At 53.4% G+C, this 16,788-nt stretch overlaps 2 protein-coding genes across 2 annotated transcripts in view; both read left to right on the forward strand.

Annotated features, from left to right (window-relative positions):
* SOX12 (SRY-box transcription factor 12) overlaps positions 1 to 16,788 on the forward strand; it is a 280,268-nt gene that overhangs the window by 52,196 nt on the left and 211,284 nt on the right. The gene's annotated exons all lie outside the window — the stretch shown is intronic.
* TRIB3 (tribbles pseudokinase 3) lies at positions 764 to 15,517 on the forward strand. Its single transcript, XM_056107874.1, has 4 exons — positions 764 to 849; positions 8,760 to 9,050; positions 13,013 to 13,305; positions 14,473 to 15,517. Exons 2-4 carry the CDS (start codon positions 8,760 to 8,762, stop codon positions 14,957 to 14,959), a joined length of 1,071 nt encoding a protein of 356 aa, XP_055963849.1. The 5' UTR covers positions 764 to 849; the 3' UTR covers positions 14,960 to 15,517.

Raw genomic sequence — 16,788 nt, forward strand, 5'->3', positions numbered from 1 at the left:
CTTATGGCCCACACCCACTGGTGTTTAGGGCTGACTCCTGGCTCTGGGCTCAGGGATCACTCCTGGAGGCACTGGGGGACCATATGCGATCCCCAGGGTCTAACCAAAGGTCAGCTTCCTGCTTGGCAAGCGTTTAAACTCCTGTACTCTCTCTCCTGCTCTAAAACGGAGTTTTAAATGTTTTCCGGAGGAAGCCGCGTGGGGGCTCGGGGCAGAGGCCGCGGGGCACTCAGGCAGGGGCATTTGGGGGCTTGGCTGACCCCCTAGTCTGCTCTGCTCTTGCGGCCCAACTTGGGTCCCCCCACCCACCGCACTCTGAGCTCCGGAGAGTTCCTCAGTCTGAGGTCTCTGCAGCGCTCAGGCGCTGCTCTGGCCCTGCTCAGCCTCTCTCCTGTGTGCTGAAGCTAGCCCCTGTCTAGAACCCGGGGACCCCCCTCTAGAACCGAGGGGACACCCCATCTAGAACCGCGACACCCCCATCTAGAACCGGGGGGAACTCCATCCTGTCCAGGGTCTTTAAGAGCAGCAGCGTGGGAAGTATCCGACGGGGAGGAAAACCGGGATGGCCACTGGGTCTTCCCGTCCTGCCCACTCCCCGACCCCCTGCGCGCCCCCAGGTGCGGCGGGGCGGGGCGGCGCGGGGCGGGGCGGCGGGGCGGGGCGCCCGCGGTGACCCGGCGGGCGGGGCGGGGATGGTGCAATCCCGGCGCCGGGCACCGGCCGCCGCACGTTGGCTCGGGTTTACATCACCCGGTCCGCACGCGCCCGCCTGCCGCGGGGCCCGAGTCGAGCCCGCCAGCTGCCCCGCGACCCCTGGCACGGCCCCTCGGAGCGGGGCGCCAGGGCAAGGTAGGGCGGGATGGGGGTCCCGGCGGGGACGGCGTCTGGGGGACGGAGGGGCGGCCGGGAGGGGGCCAGTGGGTTGCCTCTGTGTGTGTGTGTGTGTGTGTGTGTGTGTGTGTGCGTGCGTGAGAGAGACAGAGACAGAGACAGAGAGACAGAGAGAGAGACAGAGAGACAGAGAGACAGAGACAGACTGAGAGACAGACTGAGAGACACACTCTCTGTGTGTCTCTCTCTCACCCCTCCACCAGTCTCTCTGCCTTTTCTCTGTCTCTCTGTCTCCCTCTTGCCCTCTCTCTTTCTCCCAGTCTCTTCTCTCTCTCTATGTTTGTCTTTCTCTCATACACACACAGATACACATAGACACACAATCACACACCCACACATATAGACACATAGACACACTCACATAGTCATACACTCATACTCACACACAGAGACACACAGGCACACTCACTCGCTCACTCACACATCCGCATGCTTGCTCGGACTCATACAGAGACACACTCTCACACAGGCGCACACACTCACATACACACTCGCTCATAACACAGAGAGACACATAATCACACAGGCACACACACTTGCTTACACACATACACAGAGACCCATACAAAGGCACACACTCATTCACTCATACACATTTGCTCACATTCACCCGTAGACACATAGGCAGGCACGCCCTTACACAGAGACACATGGACACAAACAAAATCACACACACACACACACACCTCTTAACAAGCCCCCCCACCAAGTTGGGTGGGGAGCGTGTTGGGTTGAATATTCCTGATGGGGCTAGGGGACACCACCCGGCAGGCCCCCAGGCCAGAGGGAGCAGGGGCCTGTGAGAGGTTGTTGCGGTGGAGAGGGGTGTGTGGGTGTGTGCGAGGCCCTTAGAGAGTCTAGGGAACTGTGTATATGTGGGGGTGTCTCAAGATGTCGCTGATGGCTGAGCCTTGAGGGGGTACCTGCAGCACAGGAAGCGGGTTGGGCAGGCTGGGATGTTGGGGTGCGTCTCCTCATGGCGGGGGTGCCTGTGTTGTTCGCTTCGAGAATGTGTTGGAGTGCTGGGACCCAGATGCTCCCCTCTTTCTGCCCGGGGCTTGGCTGCTTCCCTCTACCTTCCAGCCTCCTGACTTCCTTTCCCGTCGCCAGCTCTGGGTTCAGCTGCACCTTTGCCCTGGAGGGGCCTGGCTGTGGGTGTGGGGAGGCTGGGTCCCACTGTGGGGTTTCCTTGCCTCATCGCCGGGGCATGTATGGTTGGGGGAGATGGGCTTCAGTGGGAGGCAGGGACTACGCTGAAGGGTGTCGGCGCTGGTTGGCCCCATGTCTCCATGCTTTTCTTGGATAAAATGCTTTTTAATAGGGGCCACACTCAGTGGTGCTCCAGGGGGTCCGTGCTCTAAGGTCTGGGGGTTCAACCTAGAGCCTGGCATATCTTGGCATGTTCTCTCCTGGGCCCACAATATACATTTTGGGGGGTTGGGGGAAGTATCCCAGGAAGTGCTGGGGGTTGGAGGGGGAGCACTCCATGCGATACCCAAGGCTCTCCAGACCTGGGGTGCTGGGGACCACCAGCTCTGCACACACAGTGCCGGCAGGGAACTCTGGACGCACATACGCAAGGCAGTTTCCTTTGAGCTGTCTCCTGCCCCGGGTGGGTTTTTTGTTTTGTTTTGTTTTGTTTTTAGGCTTGTTTTGGGACCACAACTGGCAGTCCCCAAACTGGCTCAGGACTTATTCCTAGTTCTGTGCTCGGCGGACCATAGATGGTGCTGGGGGTCAGAAGGGGTCAGCCACAATTGAGGCCAGTGCCTTAACTCCTTTCTGTCCCATCTCTCCGAAATGTGTTTTTTGAGGGGAGTGTGAACGCCTGTCTGCCTTGAGTGGTGTGAGTGTGTGTTACGTATGACATGATTGCTCCAAGGTAAGAAATGGGGGCTGGAGCGATAGTGGAGGAGGTCACGTGGCCGACCCCACGTGCAGATCCCTGGTACCACACACATAGGTTCCCCGTAACAGCACCAGGAAGGAAAGCACAGAGCCAGGAGAAAGCCCTGAGTACTGTTAAGTATGGCCCCCCAAACCAATCAACCAATCAATCTATCAATCAAACCATAGAGAGAGAAAGAGCGAGTGAGCTCGGTAGCGTCCACCTTCTTCTGCCCTGGAGCTTCCAGTCCTGCTGGTGGCAGTAGCCTTGGCTCCCCATAGACTCAGTTACCTGCCTGTCCATGGAGCATAACCCAGGCAGAGCCCCAGGGCGCTGATGTGGCTGCAGGGGAGACACTCCAGAGTCTGATGCTTGGTTAGAAACCGAGCATCACACAGGGGCATCGCAGAGCAGCCTGTGTCTCCAGCGATGTCACCGCCCCCCCGCCCAGCCTCTCCCTGGGGAGACATTGCCCAAACTCACCAGGATTGTTCTTGAGTGTCTTCAGCAAAGAATAATGATGATTCTAGAACCGGCCACCCCACAACAGCCCTGACCACTTCTAGATAGCTCCCTTGCAATAAACCCTAATTTGTAGGTGTTTTCATGGTCTCATTACAAAACTCCTGGGGGAATGGTATCCTGTTCCCACTTTACAGCAGGGAACTGAGACTTAGGAAGTTGGAAGAACTTGCCAAGGACTCACCGCCCCCACCCCCAAATGTCCTCACCAGGTGTAGAAGCCAGGACCTGGGCCTGGGGATAAGTCTCACACATGAGTTCTGGTTTGGTTCCTAGCACTGCATGGTCCCCTGATCGCCAATGGGAGTGACCCCCTGAGCACCAAGCTGGAAGCAGCCCCGGAACACTGCTGGGACTTTCTCTCCAACCTCTGTTGGGTTCTAGGAGGGGATAATCGCCTTTCATTGAGTGGGGAAGGGCAGAGCCACAGTTCTGAGCATCCTGGGGGGTGGTCCAGAAAACAACAAAAGCCTGTCTGCTCAGTGGTCTCATTCCTGGGCTCTTGGTCTCTCCCCTCGAGGCTGAATGGGCCGGGGGCCCTGGGGTCCGAGAGACCCTGTGTCCCCTGACAGGCCATTGCCCTCCTCTCCTCCACCCACACCACACACACACACACACACACACACACACACACACAGAAGCGCGGATGTGATTCCTTCCCAGCTGAGTGAATGAAGCAGGGGGCCTTGAAATCTGCTTCCCACCTGCCTCACTGTTTGGGGGACGCTCTCTCTAAGTCAGCCATGTGATTCTGGTAGCTTCTGGGCTATTGGCAATAGCAGACAGAGTTTATATCTGAAAAACAAAACCAAAAAGACCCCTACTTTTTTTTCTGTTTTTTTTGGGGGGTCACACACAGCAGTGCTCAGGGTGTCCTCCTTGTTCTGTGCTCAGAGAGCACTCCTGGCGGATGGCTAGGGGGACCATATGGGGTGCGGAGACTTGAACCCGGGTCTTGAACCTGGGTCTGCTGTGTACAAGGCAAGTACTCTACCGACCTACCTACTGTCTCTTTCTCTAGCCTCTAAGTCACTATTAAAAAAAATACTTGAGCAATACATAAAAATAGACTTTTATTTTAAAACATGGTCTCCCTACCCAACCCCTTCTCCCCTAAAAGACCTTCCAGAAGGCTCCACTGCCCCGTTGGCTGTGGCTTCAGCGTTTTCACGGTGCATGTGCGCAGGGGCACCTCTTCACCCGTGGAGCTCCAGCGCTTGGTGCTGTGGGAATCTTTCTGCGTGTGAGACTGTCTTGGGGGACTTGTTCGCTTGCCAGTGCATCATCCCAGAATAGACCCTGGTGTCTCTGTGGGACACCCCTCACTCAGTCCCCACCCTGCTCTCTTTCCTCTCCTCCCTCCCTTCCACAGCCCAGTGACTGACTCCGCAGACAAATGCAGTTTCCTTCTCCTCTCCCATCTCCCCCTCCCCCATTTTTTCCTCCATCATCTTCACCCAACTTTTGAGTTTTTTTTTTTTTAACTTAGCAGTACCCTCTGGAAATTTTCCCAATGAATGCATTTTTTTTCAAAATCTCTTACATATATTTTAAAAAAGTCTTTCTGTGGGGACCACCCCTGGCAGTGCTAGGGGAGCTCCTGGTGGGCTCCTCCTGACAGGGCTCTGGGGCTCTGCAGTTCCTAGGATGGAGCCCATGGTCACACACATGTAATGTGTGTACTCTGCCCCTTGAACCACATCCCTGGCTTCTTTCTTCAGTCTTTTAAATGGCTAGGAATTTTCCCATGTGGGGGTAAAGTATAGACTTCTACCTCTTTTATTTTTTTTTCTGTTTTTTTTTTTGGAGGGGGTGGGCCACATTTGTCCATGCTCATGACTTACTCCTGGCTTTGTGTTCAGGGACCATCTGCGATGCCAGGGATTCGAACCCAGGTCAGCTGTGTGCAAGGGAACCCCTCTGCCTGCTGTGCAATCTCTCCGGCCCTTGGTGTATGATTTTGTGATAATTTTTCTGCCCTCAAAATGAACTAGATGATCAGAGTGAGACACTGTGTGAGTCCACTCATGTCCCTGGCACCCTGCCGAGGGCTGGGCACAGGACATCTGCCGGGTCAGTTAGCACTGCCTGAATGAATGAATGAGACAAGTACCTCTCTTGTGTCTGTGCCAGAGTCAGGGATTAGGAAACAGCTGAATTTTCTTTATTATGATTTTTTTTTAGAAACAAGCTGTGTTTTCAAAATAGGGATTTTCTTTAAATGTAAAATTCTGATTAGAAAATATTGACATAATTCAAGATGAAAAGACCTGCTTTTGTTTTTGCTTTTGGGCTACACCTGGTGATACTTAAGGCTTACTCCTGGCTCTACACTCAGGAATTACTCCTAGTGGTACTTGGGGGATCATATGGGGTGCTGGGGTTTGAACCGAGGTTGGTCCCATGCAAGGCAAAACAAAAAAAAAAACAAAAAAGAAAAATAAAATGTGAACTTCCTGCATGAAAAGCAAGCAGTTGAGCTCTTTGACAATTTCCCACTCATACTTCTTTTTCCTTTTTTGGCTTTGGGTCATGCCCAGCGGTGCTCAGGGCTTCCTCCTGGCTCTGTGTTCAGGGATCACTCCTGGCAGGGCTTGGGGGGACCATATGTGGTACAGCAGATAGAATCAAATACAGATGCCTGTCCCTCTGTATTCGCTCCCTCTAGCCCAGCACTTAAAAAGTGTATTATTTTCAACTTTGAGCCATGCCTGGCAGTGCTTGTGAGTATTCTTCCTGACTCAGTGCTCAGGGGTCACTTCTAGTGGTGCTTAGAGGACCATGTAGTGCCACGGAGCTACCCGGGGAACCTACACGCAAAACGTGCTTCAGCCCACTGAAGCATCTCCTTGTCTCTCTATATATACATTTTCAAGTATATTTTTGACGCAGTAGCTTTGCGTCTACATAATTCTGTGTTTTGCCTTTTTCTGCTTAATCCATCAATCCACAGTAACATTTAGAAACCTTCCTGGTCTTTTCTTTTCTTTTCTTTTCTTTTCTTTTCTTTTCTTTTCTTTTCTTTTTTGGGGGGGTCACACCCAGCAATGCACAGGGGTTACTCCTGGCTCTGCACTCAGGAATCACCCCTGGGCGGTGCTCAGGGGACCATATGGGATGCTGGGAATCGAACCCGGGTCGGCCGCGTGCAAGGCAAATGCTCTACTCGTTGTGCTATTGCTCCAGCCCGCTGGTGTTTTCTTAAAGCTATGATATTCTGCTATGTAACTCTAGTGTGTTTTTGTTTTTGTTTTTGTTTGGGGCACACCCAGCCGTGCTCAGGGTTTACTGCCGACTCTGCACTCAAGCATTACTCCTGACAAGCTTGAGGAACCAGATGACATACTGGGGATTGAATCGACCTACTGTATTACCACTCTGGCCCCAGAATTCTTTTTTAGTTTAAAAATTTTTGTAGTGCTGGAAATGGAATTCTGTGCCTCAAACAAACACTCAAGGCATATGCTCTATTGCTGAGCCATGCCTGGTTCCGTGATATTTGAACCAAGCCCCTTAATGCTGGACATGGGACAAGTTTCCTGTCTTTTCCTGTCAGACGCAAGGCTGTGATGAGTAAACCGTTCACTTACTTAGTTTTCTTGTGGTCATTTTCATTGGAGGATAAATTCCAAAAAGTGAAACACTAAAGGTTTGCACCTTTGTCATTTTATTTTATTGGAGTTTTGGGCCACACCTAGTGGTGCTCAGAGACTACTCCTGACTCTGCATTCAGTGATCATTCCTGGTGGGCTCAGGGGACTGTATGGGATGGTGGGGATTGAACCTGGGTCAGCTGCATGCAAGACAAGTGCCCTAACTGCTGTGCTATCGCTTCGGCCCCATTTAATTTTATTTTAATTAACTAGGTTTTGTTGTCATACCTAGCAGTGTTCAAGGGCTTCTCTCAGCTTGGTGTTTGAGGGGCTTTCTCTGTGCTCGGGGAACCATGTGATGTGGGGACTGAACCCAGGCTTCCTCCTTTCAGAGCACACTCTTCGATGGTTGAGCTCTCTCCTGGCCCCACCTTTGTGATTTTTTTTTTTTGTTATTGGGCCCTGGCAGTGCTCAGGGCTTACTCCTGGCTCTGTACTCAGGAATCACTCCTGGAGGTGCTCAGGGGACCGGATGGGGGGGCCAGGGATCAAAGTCAAGTTAGCCACATTCAAGGCTAACATCCTTCCCTGCTGAGTGATCAATCTCAACACTTTAAAAAAATTTTGGCTGTAGGGCCACACGCGGCGATGCTCAGGGGTTACTCCTGGCTCTGTGTTCAGGAATTACTTCTGACGGTGCTCAGGAGATCATACAGGATGCTGGGGATTGAAGCCAGGTTGGTCAAGTTCGAGGCAAACACCCTACGTGCTATACTATAGCACTGGCCCCTCAACATCTTTTTGATTTTAATACACACCTTGAATCACCCTCTGAAGAGACTACCTACGTGCCTTTCAGACAGCAGGGGAAATGAGCGGGCTCCAGTGGTCTTACATTAGCACTTTCTCCCCTTCTTTTTTTGGAGCGGGTCACACCCAGTGATGCACAGGGGTTACTCGTGGCTCAGCACTCAGGAATTACTCCTGGTGGTGCTCAGGGGACCCTATGGGATGCTGGGAATCGAACCCAGGTCAACCATGTGCAAGGCAAACGACCTACCCGCTGTGCTATTGCTCCAGCCCCCTCTTTTTTTTTTTTTTTAAATGTAGGAGTACTGCTATTTATTCAGCCATTGATTAAGCTGAATCTTTGGCAGAGTCTGGCAAACTCCCCGTGGCGTACCCAATATGCCAGATACCAGTAACAATGATGGGTCTCATTCTCCTAACCCTGAAAGAGCCTTGAATATGGCACTTTTTAAAAAATCTTAGGGCTAGGACGAAGGAGACGTTACTGGGGCCTGCTCGAGGCAATCGACGAACAACAGGATGGTTGTGATCGTGATCGTAATTAAGCTGATTGACTTCAGCATGAACTCCTCCACGTTACTTTTTTAAATTTTTTTTAATTGGATATCCATGAGATAGACCATTACAAAGCTATTCATAATTGAGTTTCAGTCACAAAATGATCCAACACCCATCCCTACACCATTTCCTACCACCACCAATGTCCCCCGTTTCCCCACCACCATCTCCCAGCCGCCCACCCCCACCCCCAGCCTCCCTCTATGGGAAGCACTTTCCTTCTTGCTCTTTCTCTCCTTTTCCTTTTGTGCATTATGGTTTGCAATACAGGCGCTAAGAGGTCGTGGTGTTTGTTCAGGGCATTCGGTATTTTTATCAGGACAGTAAGGCTGGAGTAGCTTTTCAATTGGGTGGCTGCTTTGGGGTGTGGGTGTGACTGCTGAGGTTTCCAGAAGTACAGGGAGGTGGGGGGGGAGGTAGCCCATCCTGACCCCAAGAAAGCCTGGAGATTTCAGTCACAAGACCCGCATACCAGAATTTTCTCCCCTTCTTTTTAGATGCGAGCCACTCCTCTAGCTGCTCCTATGGGCGCCTCCTCCAGGAAGAAACGGTTGGAGCTGGACGATGACCTTGACACAGAATGTCCCAGCCGGAAACAAGCTCGAAGTGAGTCCCAGCGCAAGCCACCTGCCTGCCTGCTGCCCCTCAGCGCGGCCCCTGCTCCAGTGCGTGACCCGATAGTAACCGCAGCCTCCCAGCTCGGGCCCTATGTCCTCCTGGAGCCTGAGGATGGTGGCCGGGCCTTCCGCGCCCTGCACTGCCCCACAGGCACAGAATACACCTGCAAGGTACGTCCACAGGGTGTTCTCCTGCCCATCAGGAACCCCGAAAGACTGGTGGGGTTGCAGGGGTCCTCATCTGACATGAGTTCTGTGTTTGTTGGGGGAAATGGAGGTAGGAATCACGGCTCAGGGCCTCTTGGGAAAAGCGCTGGGAGAAGTGGCTGGTGCCACGGGAACACAGGGGAGAAGCCTTTCGTGCAGCTGAGGGTACAGGCTGAGTAGGTGTTAGCCAGGAAGAAGCTGGAGAAGGGAGTTTTGGGCAGGGAAGGAGCCAGCGCAGAGGCTGAGAGGGAGAGTCTGGTGCTACAGAGAAGGAAGAGGACTCAGCAGGGCGGGAGAGATAGCACAGTGGGTAGGGCGCTTGCAGAAATAAGCAAAGGACTGGACTTGAGGGGCCAGAGAGATAACACAGAGGGTAAGGTGCTTCCAGAAGCTAGAGAAGGACTCGGTGAGGCTGGAGAGATAGCGCAGAGGGTAAGGTGCTTGCAGAAACAAGGAAAGGACTTGAGGGGCCAGAGAGATAGCACAGCGGGTAAGGTGCTTAGGAAAGAAGGAAAGGACTTGGCGGGACTGGAGAGATAGCACAGTGGGTAAGGCACTTGCAGAAACAAGAAATGGACTTTCCTATGGCTGGAGGGCACAGGGGCGGGGTGCAACAGGAAGAAAGCAGGGGCAGGGCTGCCAGGCTGTGAAAGCATTTGCAAAGGGCATGCATAGAGCTGTGGAGGGAGCCTTAGAGGGCATTTGCACAAGGGAAGGGTGAGAAGTGGTGGACTTCAGGACTGCTAGGATCCTGGAGGTCATTGGGTCTAGTCTGTGACTTTTTATTGATGGAAAGACAGGTTCATTGGAGAGCATTAAAGGGTTATGCACAGAACCACGCAGCATCCGGCTGGCTCCTACGACAAGGTCCTGCATTCCAGGCAGGAGCTAGGAAAGGACTTGACATGTCACAGGCATTGAGGACAGAGCTGATGGGCAGAGCAATAGCACAGCGGGTAGGGCGGGTAGGGCGTTTGCCTTGCATGCAACTGACCTGGGTTCAATCCTGGCATGACATGGTCCCGCGAGCATTGCCAGAAGTGATCTCTCAGTGCCAGATGCAGTCCAGCCACCCCCCCCCCCCCACACACACACAAAATAGAAGGAAGGAAGGAAAATGGATGAGATGAGAAGAAAAAGTATAACAATGGGTGTTTCCTGAGTATCAGGTACTGTGGTGATTGCTTCCTGTGCATACTTTTTTCTAATCTTCACATAGTCAGTAAAGTACTATTGAGCCCATTTTACAGATGGGACACAGAGGCTCAGAAGGATGCAATCACTGGTCTGTCACAGAGAGTGTCCTGCTGAGTCTGAGCCTGGCTGTGTGCTGCATGCTCGGGGAGGGGGTCCAGACTTACAGGGAAGGTTTGCTCTTGGTTTGCAGAAGGAAGGAAAATGGGGGAGACCCAGGTAGAAAGGGGGGCAGGGGGCCCTTGTTGCTTTTGGCATGTGTGATTGTGTGAGAGTGTGTGTGATTGTGTGAATGTGTTTGTGAGCGTGTGTGCGGAAGAGTATGAATGTCTGGTGTGTGTGAGTTTTTGTGTGTCTGTGTGTTCTGTGTGTTTGTACATGTGTATGTCTATATGTGAATGAGTGTGCATGTATGAGTACAAGTGTTGTGTGAGTGTATGAAAGTGTGTGTGTTTTGTGTGTGTCTGTGTTTTGTGTTTGTGCTTAAGTGTGTATGAATGTTTGTGTGTGAGTGTGCATATGTGTATGAATGTGTATCTGTTTTGGATATGCATGTGTGTGTGAGTGTGTGAGTATGTCTGTGTTTTGTATGTTTGTGACTGTGTGTATGTTTTGTGTATTTGTGTATGAGTATTTGTGTACGAGTGTGTGTGTGTCTGTTGTGTGAATATGTTTGTGTGTATGAGTGTGTGCATATATGAATGTGTGTCTATTTTAGGGTGTGTTTGTGTGTGCATGAGTGTGCATATGTGTATGAGTATCTATTTTTTGCATGAGTGTGTGAACATGAGTGTCTGTGTATGAGTGTGTGCATGAACGTGCATGTTTTTTGTGTGTGCATGAATGTGTGTGTGCGTGTATAGGAGTGTGTCTGTGTTTTGTTTGTGCATGAGTGTGCATGCGTGCATACGTGTGTCTATGTGTTTTGTGTGTCTGTGCATGAGTGTGCGTGTGTGGTGTGCAGTCTCAGGAGCCTGCTGCCCAGAGCGTGGGCTCTCCCATCAGTGAGAAGGACTCACTTTCAGGGCTCCACCTAGCCCCCACAACCCGAACACTCCAGCGGCTGGTGTCGGGTGCCAGGCCCCTGCTCAGAGAAAGAATGAGAAGGGCTGAGGAGGGGAGAAGGTCCCAGGGAAGGCACAGCTGCTTCTCCTGGGCCTGCGGTCTGGATTTCCCCTGGTTTAGGGTCAGTTTTGTTGGGGGCATCTGTTAGTTTTCAACTCTCTGAAGCTTTACGCCTTATAAAGTGCAGTTAAGGAGGCCAAAGCAATAGGACAGCAGGTAGGGCATTTGCCATGCATGCAGTCGACTCAAGTTCGATCCCCTGCATCTCATATGGTCTCCCAAGCACCACCAGGAGTAATTCCTGAGTGCAGAGCCAGGAGTAAGCCCTGAGCATCACAGGGTGTGACCCCCCCCCCCCGCCCAAAGAGCCAAACATTAAATATAAAATAGGAGGCTGGAGCGATAGCACAGTGGATAGGGCATTTGCCTTGCACGCAGCTGACTGGGCTGATTCCCAACATCCCATATGGTCTCCCGAGCACCGCCAGGAATAATTCCTGTGTGTATGAGCCAGGAGTAACCTCTGTGCATTTCCGGGTGTAACCCAAAAAGCAATAAATAAATAAAATAAAGTACAGTTAAGAGCAGAGAGGGCTGGAGCGATAGCACAGCGGCAGGGCATTTGCCTTGCACGCGGCCAACATGGCCAACCCGAGTTCGATTCCTCTGCCCCTCTCGGAGAGCCCGGCAAGCTACCGAGAGTATCTCGCCCGCATGGCAGAGCCTGGCAAGCTACCCGTGACGTATTCGATATGCCAAACACAGTAACAACAAAGTCTCCAATGGAGACGTTACTGGGCCTGCTCGAGCAAATCGATGAACAACAGGAGGACCTTTACCTTTACCTAAGAGCAGAGAAGAGAGGGGGCCAGAGAGAAAGTACAGCAGGTAGGGCATTTGCTTTGCACATGGTCCACCTGAGATCAATGTCAAGCATCCCATATGGTGCCTCGAGCACTGCCAGGAGTAATTCCTGGGTGCAGAGGCAGAAGTAAACCTTGCACATCGTGGGTGTGGCCAAAAGTCCAATAAATAAAAGGACAGACATGAGGGGGCAGAGAGCTAGTACAGTGTTAAGGTGCTTGCCTTCCACGTGGCTGACGCAGGATCAAACCTCAGCGTCCAGGAATACTTGACCCCTAGAAAAAAAGGGGGGGGATAAAAAAGGACTCATCCGGAAAGATGATACAGGGGGCAGGGCACTTGCCTTACACAGGGCCCATCACGGAGCAATCTCCAGCATCCCATGTGGTCCCCCGAGCACCGTCAGGCATGATCCCTGAGTGTAGAGCCAGGAGTAAGCCCTGATCATTGCCAGGTGTGCCCCCTACTCCCTCCCCCCCAAAAAAAAATAATAAGAGGGGCTGGAGCAATAGCACAGCGGGTAGGGCGTTTGCCTTGCACGTGGCCAACCGGGGTTCGATTCCCAGCATCCCATATGGTCCCCTGAGCACTGCCGGGGGTGATTCCTGAGTGCAGAGCCAGGAGTAACCTCTGTGCATCGCCAAGTGTGACCCAAAAAGCAATAATAATAATAATAATAATAATAATAATAATAATGAGAGCAGAGACGCTGGAGGGAGCGCAGGGAGGATCTTCCCGAATGCCGAGCTGGCTTCTGGGTGGAGGGCTCGCACCGTGCCAGCTGGCGGCGTGTCTGTCCGCAGGTGTACCCGCTGAGCGACGCGCCGGCCGTGCTGGAGCCCTACTCGCGGCTGCCCCCCGACGGGCGCGTGGCGCGGCCGGCCGAGCTGGTGGCGGGCGCGCGGCACCTCTACGCCTTCTTCCCGCGGCCGCACGGGGACCTGCACAGCCTGGTGCGCCGGCGCCGCCGCCTGCCCGAGCCCGAGGCCGCCGCGCTCTTCCGCCAGATGGCCGCCACCCTGGCGCACTGCCACCAGCACCGGCTGGTCCTGCGCGACCTCAAGCTGCGGCGCTTCGTCTTCGCCGACGCCGAGCGGTGAGTGGGACCTGGAGGCGCAGGGGGTGCAGAGCGTGCCCCAACCCGGGAGGCCTGGGCTGGGGCCACCGACTGGCCAGGGGCGCAGTGGGGAGCCCCTGGAGGCTGGGTAGGGGTGGGGTGGGTGGGGGCAGAGTGAATGGAGCCTTACCTGCAGCGCCCCGTGCCACCCAGGGCTCAGGCTGGTCGGGTCAGCGGAATGCAGAGCCTGAAGTGACCCAGGAGTCCGGCTCCTAAATCACTGGGCTTGAGAGGGGCGTGGCCAGGCTGGGCTGGACTGTAGCAGGGTGGACCCAGGCTCTCTGGACTTCAGTTTCCCCACTGGTTCAGGGAAGGGCCAGATTGTTAAAATTTTTCCGGAATTCCAGGGCCCCGGGTAACCGACAAAACAGATGGAACTGACTGTATTAGGGGGTAAATATTTTTTTGGGGGAGGAGGGCATACCCAGGGGTGCTCAGGGGCTTACTCCTGCTCTGTGCACTCAGGGGACCACTCCTGGCTGGCTCAGGGGACCCTATGGGGTGCTGGGGATCCAATCTGGGTTGGCCTTGTGCACGGCAAGCTCCCTACCCACTGTACTATTATTACTCCAGCTCCACTGGTAAACTTTTTTATTTATTTATTTGCTTTTTGAGTGACACCTGGCAATGCATAGGGGTTATTCCTGACTCATGCACTCAGGAATAACTCTTGGCAGTGCTTGGGGGACCACATGGGATGCCGGAAATCGAACCCGGGTCGGCCACATGCAAGGCAAATGCCCTACCCACTGTGCTATCAATCCAGCCCCCCCATTGGTAAACTTTTAAGGCTGGGTTTCTGCCAAGCCATTTCTCTCTAGTCCCTAACAGCCTGGACCCTAAGTTAGTCCCTGCCTTAGGAGACACTGAGTCTGCTCCCTACACCCCCTCCAGAGGGCCTGTCAGGAAGCATGTTCCTTTCAGCATTATATACATATTCAGTTGCTCTGTGGCCTTGAGAAACGATTTAGCCTCTCTGAGCCTCATCTGTAAGAGGGATCCGGCATCCAGTCTCCCAGGGCTGGCTCGTGTCTCTGGGAAGTGGGTGCCAGCAGTCAAGGGTGATAGTATGGGGGTGATGGTGGTGGTGGGGGGCATCCCGCAAGGAGCTCACACCCCGCTCCCCGTGTTTTCTCCCTGTCTCAGGACGCAGCTGGTGCTGGAGAACCTGGAAGATGCCTTTGTGCTGACGGGCCCGGATGACTCTCTATGGGACAAGCACGCGTGCCCGGCCTACGTGGGTCCTGAGATCCTCAGCTCCCGGGCATCGTACTCTGGCAAGGCGGCGGATGTCTGGAGCCTGGGTGTGGCGCTCTTCACCATGCTGGCTGGCCACTACCCCTTCCAGGACACAGAGCCAGCCCTGCTCTTTGGCAAGATACGTCGCGGGGCCTTCGCCCTACCCGAGGGCCTCTCAGCCCCTGCTCGCTGCCTGGTCCGCTGCCTCCTTCGGAAGGAGCCATCTGAGCGGCTCAGCGCCTCGGGCATCCTGCTGCACCCCTGGCTACGGGAGGACCCCGTCCCCTCGGTCCCGTCTCGAGCCCACCTCTGGGAGGCTGACCAGGTGGTCCCCCATGGACTGGGGCTGGAGGCCGAGGAAGCGGAAGAAAGAGAAGTGGGTCTCTATGGCTAGGCCCAGCCTCGGGACTCTCAGATGCCAACTGGGGGTTGAGTGTGGGGTGTCTCTGAGCTTTCTCCCTCCTCTTTGAACCGAGCCGAACCTTCTGTGCCTTCGCGGAGGGAGAACGGAGCGCCCTCTGCTGTTCTCATAGCTGTGCCCAGGGCCCGTGTATGCCACACCTGGCAGCTCCCAGGTCAGGCCTTTCCCTAAGTGCTGGGAATACAGCCATGAGCAAGAGTGACAGATTTGCCCAAGCAACAGGGGACAACCCTTTTCTTGAGCTGACACCACTTTTCCATAGTCACGGGTCAGTGTCCACACTGAATAACGGGTGTCCACATCTGCCTGTACTGGTCACCTCTGTTGTGGCTGCCTCTGCCTCGGGACAGGCCCTCTCAAGCACCCAGCTGCCTTTGTATCTTGTGCCTTTTCTGAGAAAGGGAAGCAACCCTGTGCCAAACGTGCCAACGCCTCCCCGCTGCAGCGTAGACTTCAGAGCCCAGGGCATGCTGGGAGTTGGGCTCCCAGTAGTTCCGTCCTTTTGGTCAAGGGATTCTCTATCCAGGCCTGACAGAGCAAGCATTTGGACTGGGGATGGGGGTGTCGGGGGAAGGAGGGAAGGATGCAAACTCTGAGGCTGGTCCTCATCTGACTCAAGGAGTGCGTTTGCAAGGGGGGATATGGTTTGTTCATCTCCATGAAACCTGACCTTAGCACTAGAATTTGGGGGCCAAATTCAGACAGCGCTCTCCCCCAAGCTCTCTGGGAAGCTCTAAGCTCTTTTGTGGGGACACTTAGGATCCAAGATGCCACTACACTGGGTTTTGGATGCCACAAGTACATATTTTTTACTTTGTGCCTAATAAAGGAATAACAAATTCTTCCCTTTGTCCTGGGCATCTCTTGTATCTATCCTTTCCTGTCCACCTCTTACTCGTTTTCTTTGCTCCCAAACCAGACTTGAGGCTTCTGGGGTCATGGATCAGCTCTCAGAGCACTTAGCAAGGACTCTACCTCCCCAGGCTCAAGCATCTTTTTACCCATTGTTCCGGGCAATTGGTAGCTGCCACAATGGCCACAGCAATCCCCTGTGTCACAGCTGAGAGTGCTTCCAGCAGAGGAAGCAGGAGAGTGACACTGTCATGCTGAGGATTCTGGCTTCGAGCTCGCTCTGTAGTCGGGATGTCTGGAATGGGACCCTGGTGCCATACTTGCTATTTCTAGGCTAGCAAGTTCATTTGTTCGTTCGTTCCTTCTTTCCTTCCTTTCTCCCTCCCTCCCTCCTTCCCTTCCTTCTTTCCTCAACACCCACAAATATTCAGGATTTACTCCTGGCTCTGTGCTCTGGGTATCAAACCTGGGTCAGCCATGTGCTAGGCAAGTGACATAGCCCCTATACTATCTTTCCCCAAGGTCAGTGTTTTAACACACAAATTGGAGTGGTAATGTGTACAGATTCTCAAGGACCACCATGAGCACTACTGTACAGAAAGGGAAACTGAGACCAGGTCCACACAGATGGTAGAATGCATTTCTAAACCCTGGATGAAATGCTGTGCTCACTGGCCTGAGAGATAACCAAGGAGAATGCCTGGAATAGTCAAAGCTAAGACTAGAACATAAGAGAGAATATATCGGGGACAGATATAGCATACAGAGGGCTGGGTTTGATCCCTGGCATCACTGGGATTGACTCAGAAGCACAGAGCACAGAGTAACCCCCACGGATCTCTGAGTGACCTCCTCCCAAAGAATATGTTTGTCTCCCAAGTACAGATTTGTGCAGGTGACCTTAGATCTGAAGGGAGGTCATAAATTGGCAGGTCAGCAAGAAGAAAAGA

This window comes from Sorex fumeus, unplaced genomic scaffold (genome assembly GCF_029834395.1).
Source record: "Sorex fumeus unplaced genomic scaffold, SorFum_2.1 ptg000178l, whole genome shotgun sequence".
Lineage (NCBI taxonomy): Eukaryota > Metazoa > Chordata > Mammalia > Eulipotyphla > Soricidae > Sorex > Sorex fumeus.

What these genes read in the sequence shown, in the direction of transcription:
- TRIB3 (XM_056107874.1), top strand. Translation starts at nt 8,760, where the DNA reads ATGCGAGCCACTCCTCTAGCTGCTCCTATGGGCGCCTCCTCCAGGAAG. An exon ending in GCACAGAATACACCTGCAAG is followed by an intron (nt 9,051 to 13,012) that starts GTACGTCCACAG and finishes GTCTGTCCGCAG; the next exon opens with GTGTACCCGCTGAGCGACGC. An exon ending in GTCTTCGCCGACGCCGAGCG is followed by an intron (nt 13,306 to 14,472) that starts GTGAGTGGGACC and finishes TCCCTGTCTCAG; the next exon opens with GACGCAGCTGGTGCTGGAGA.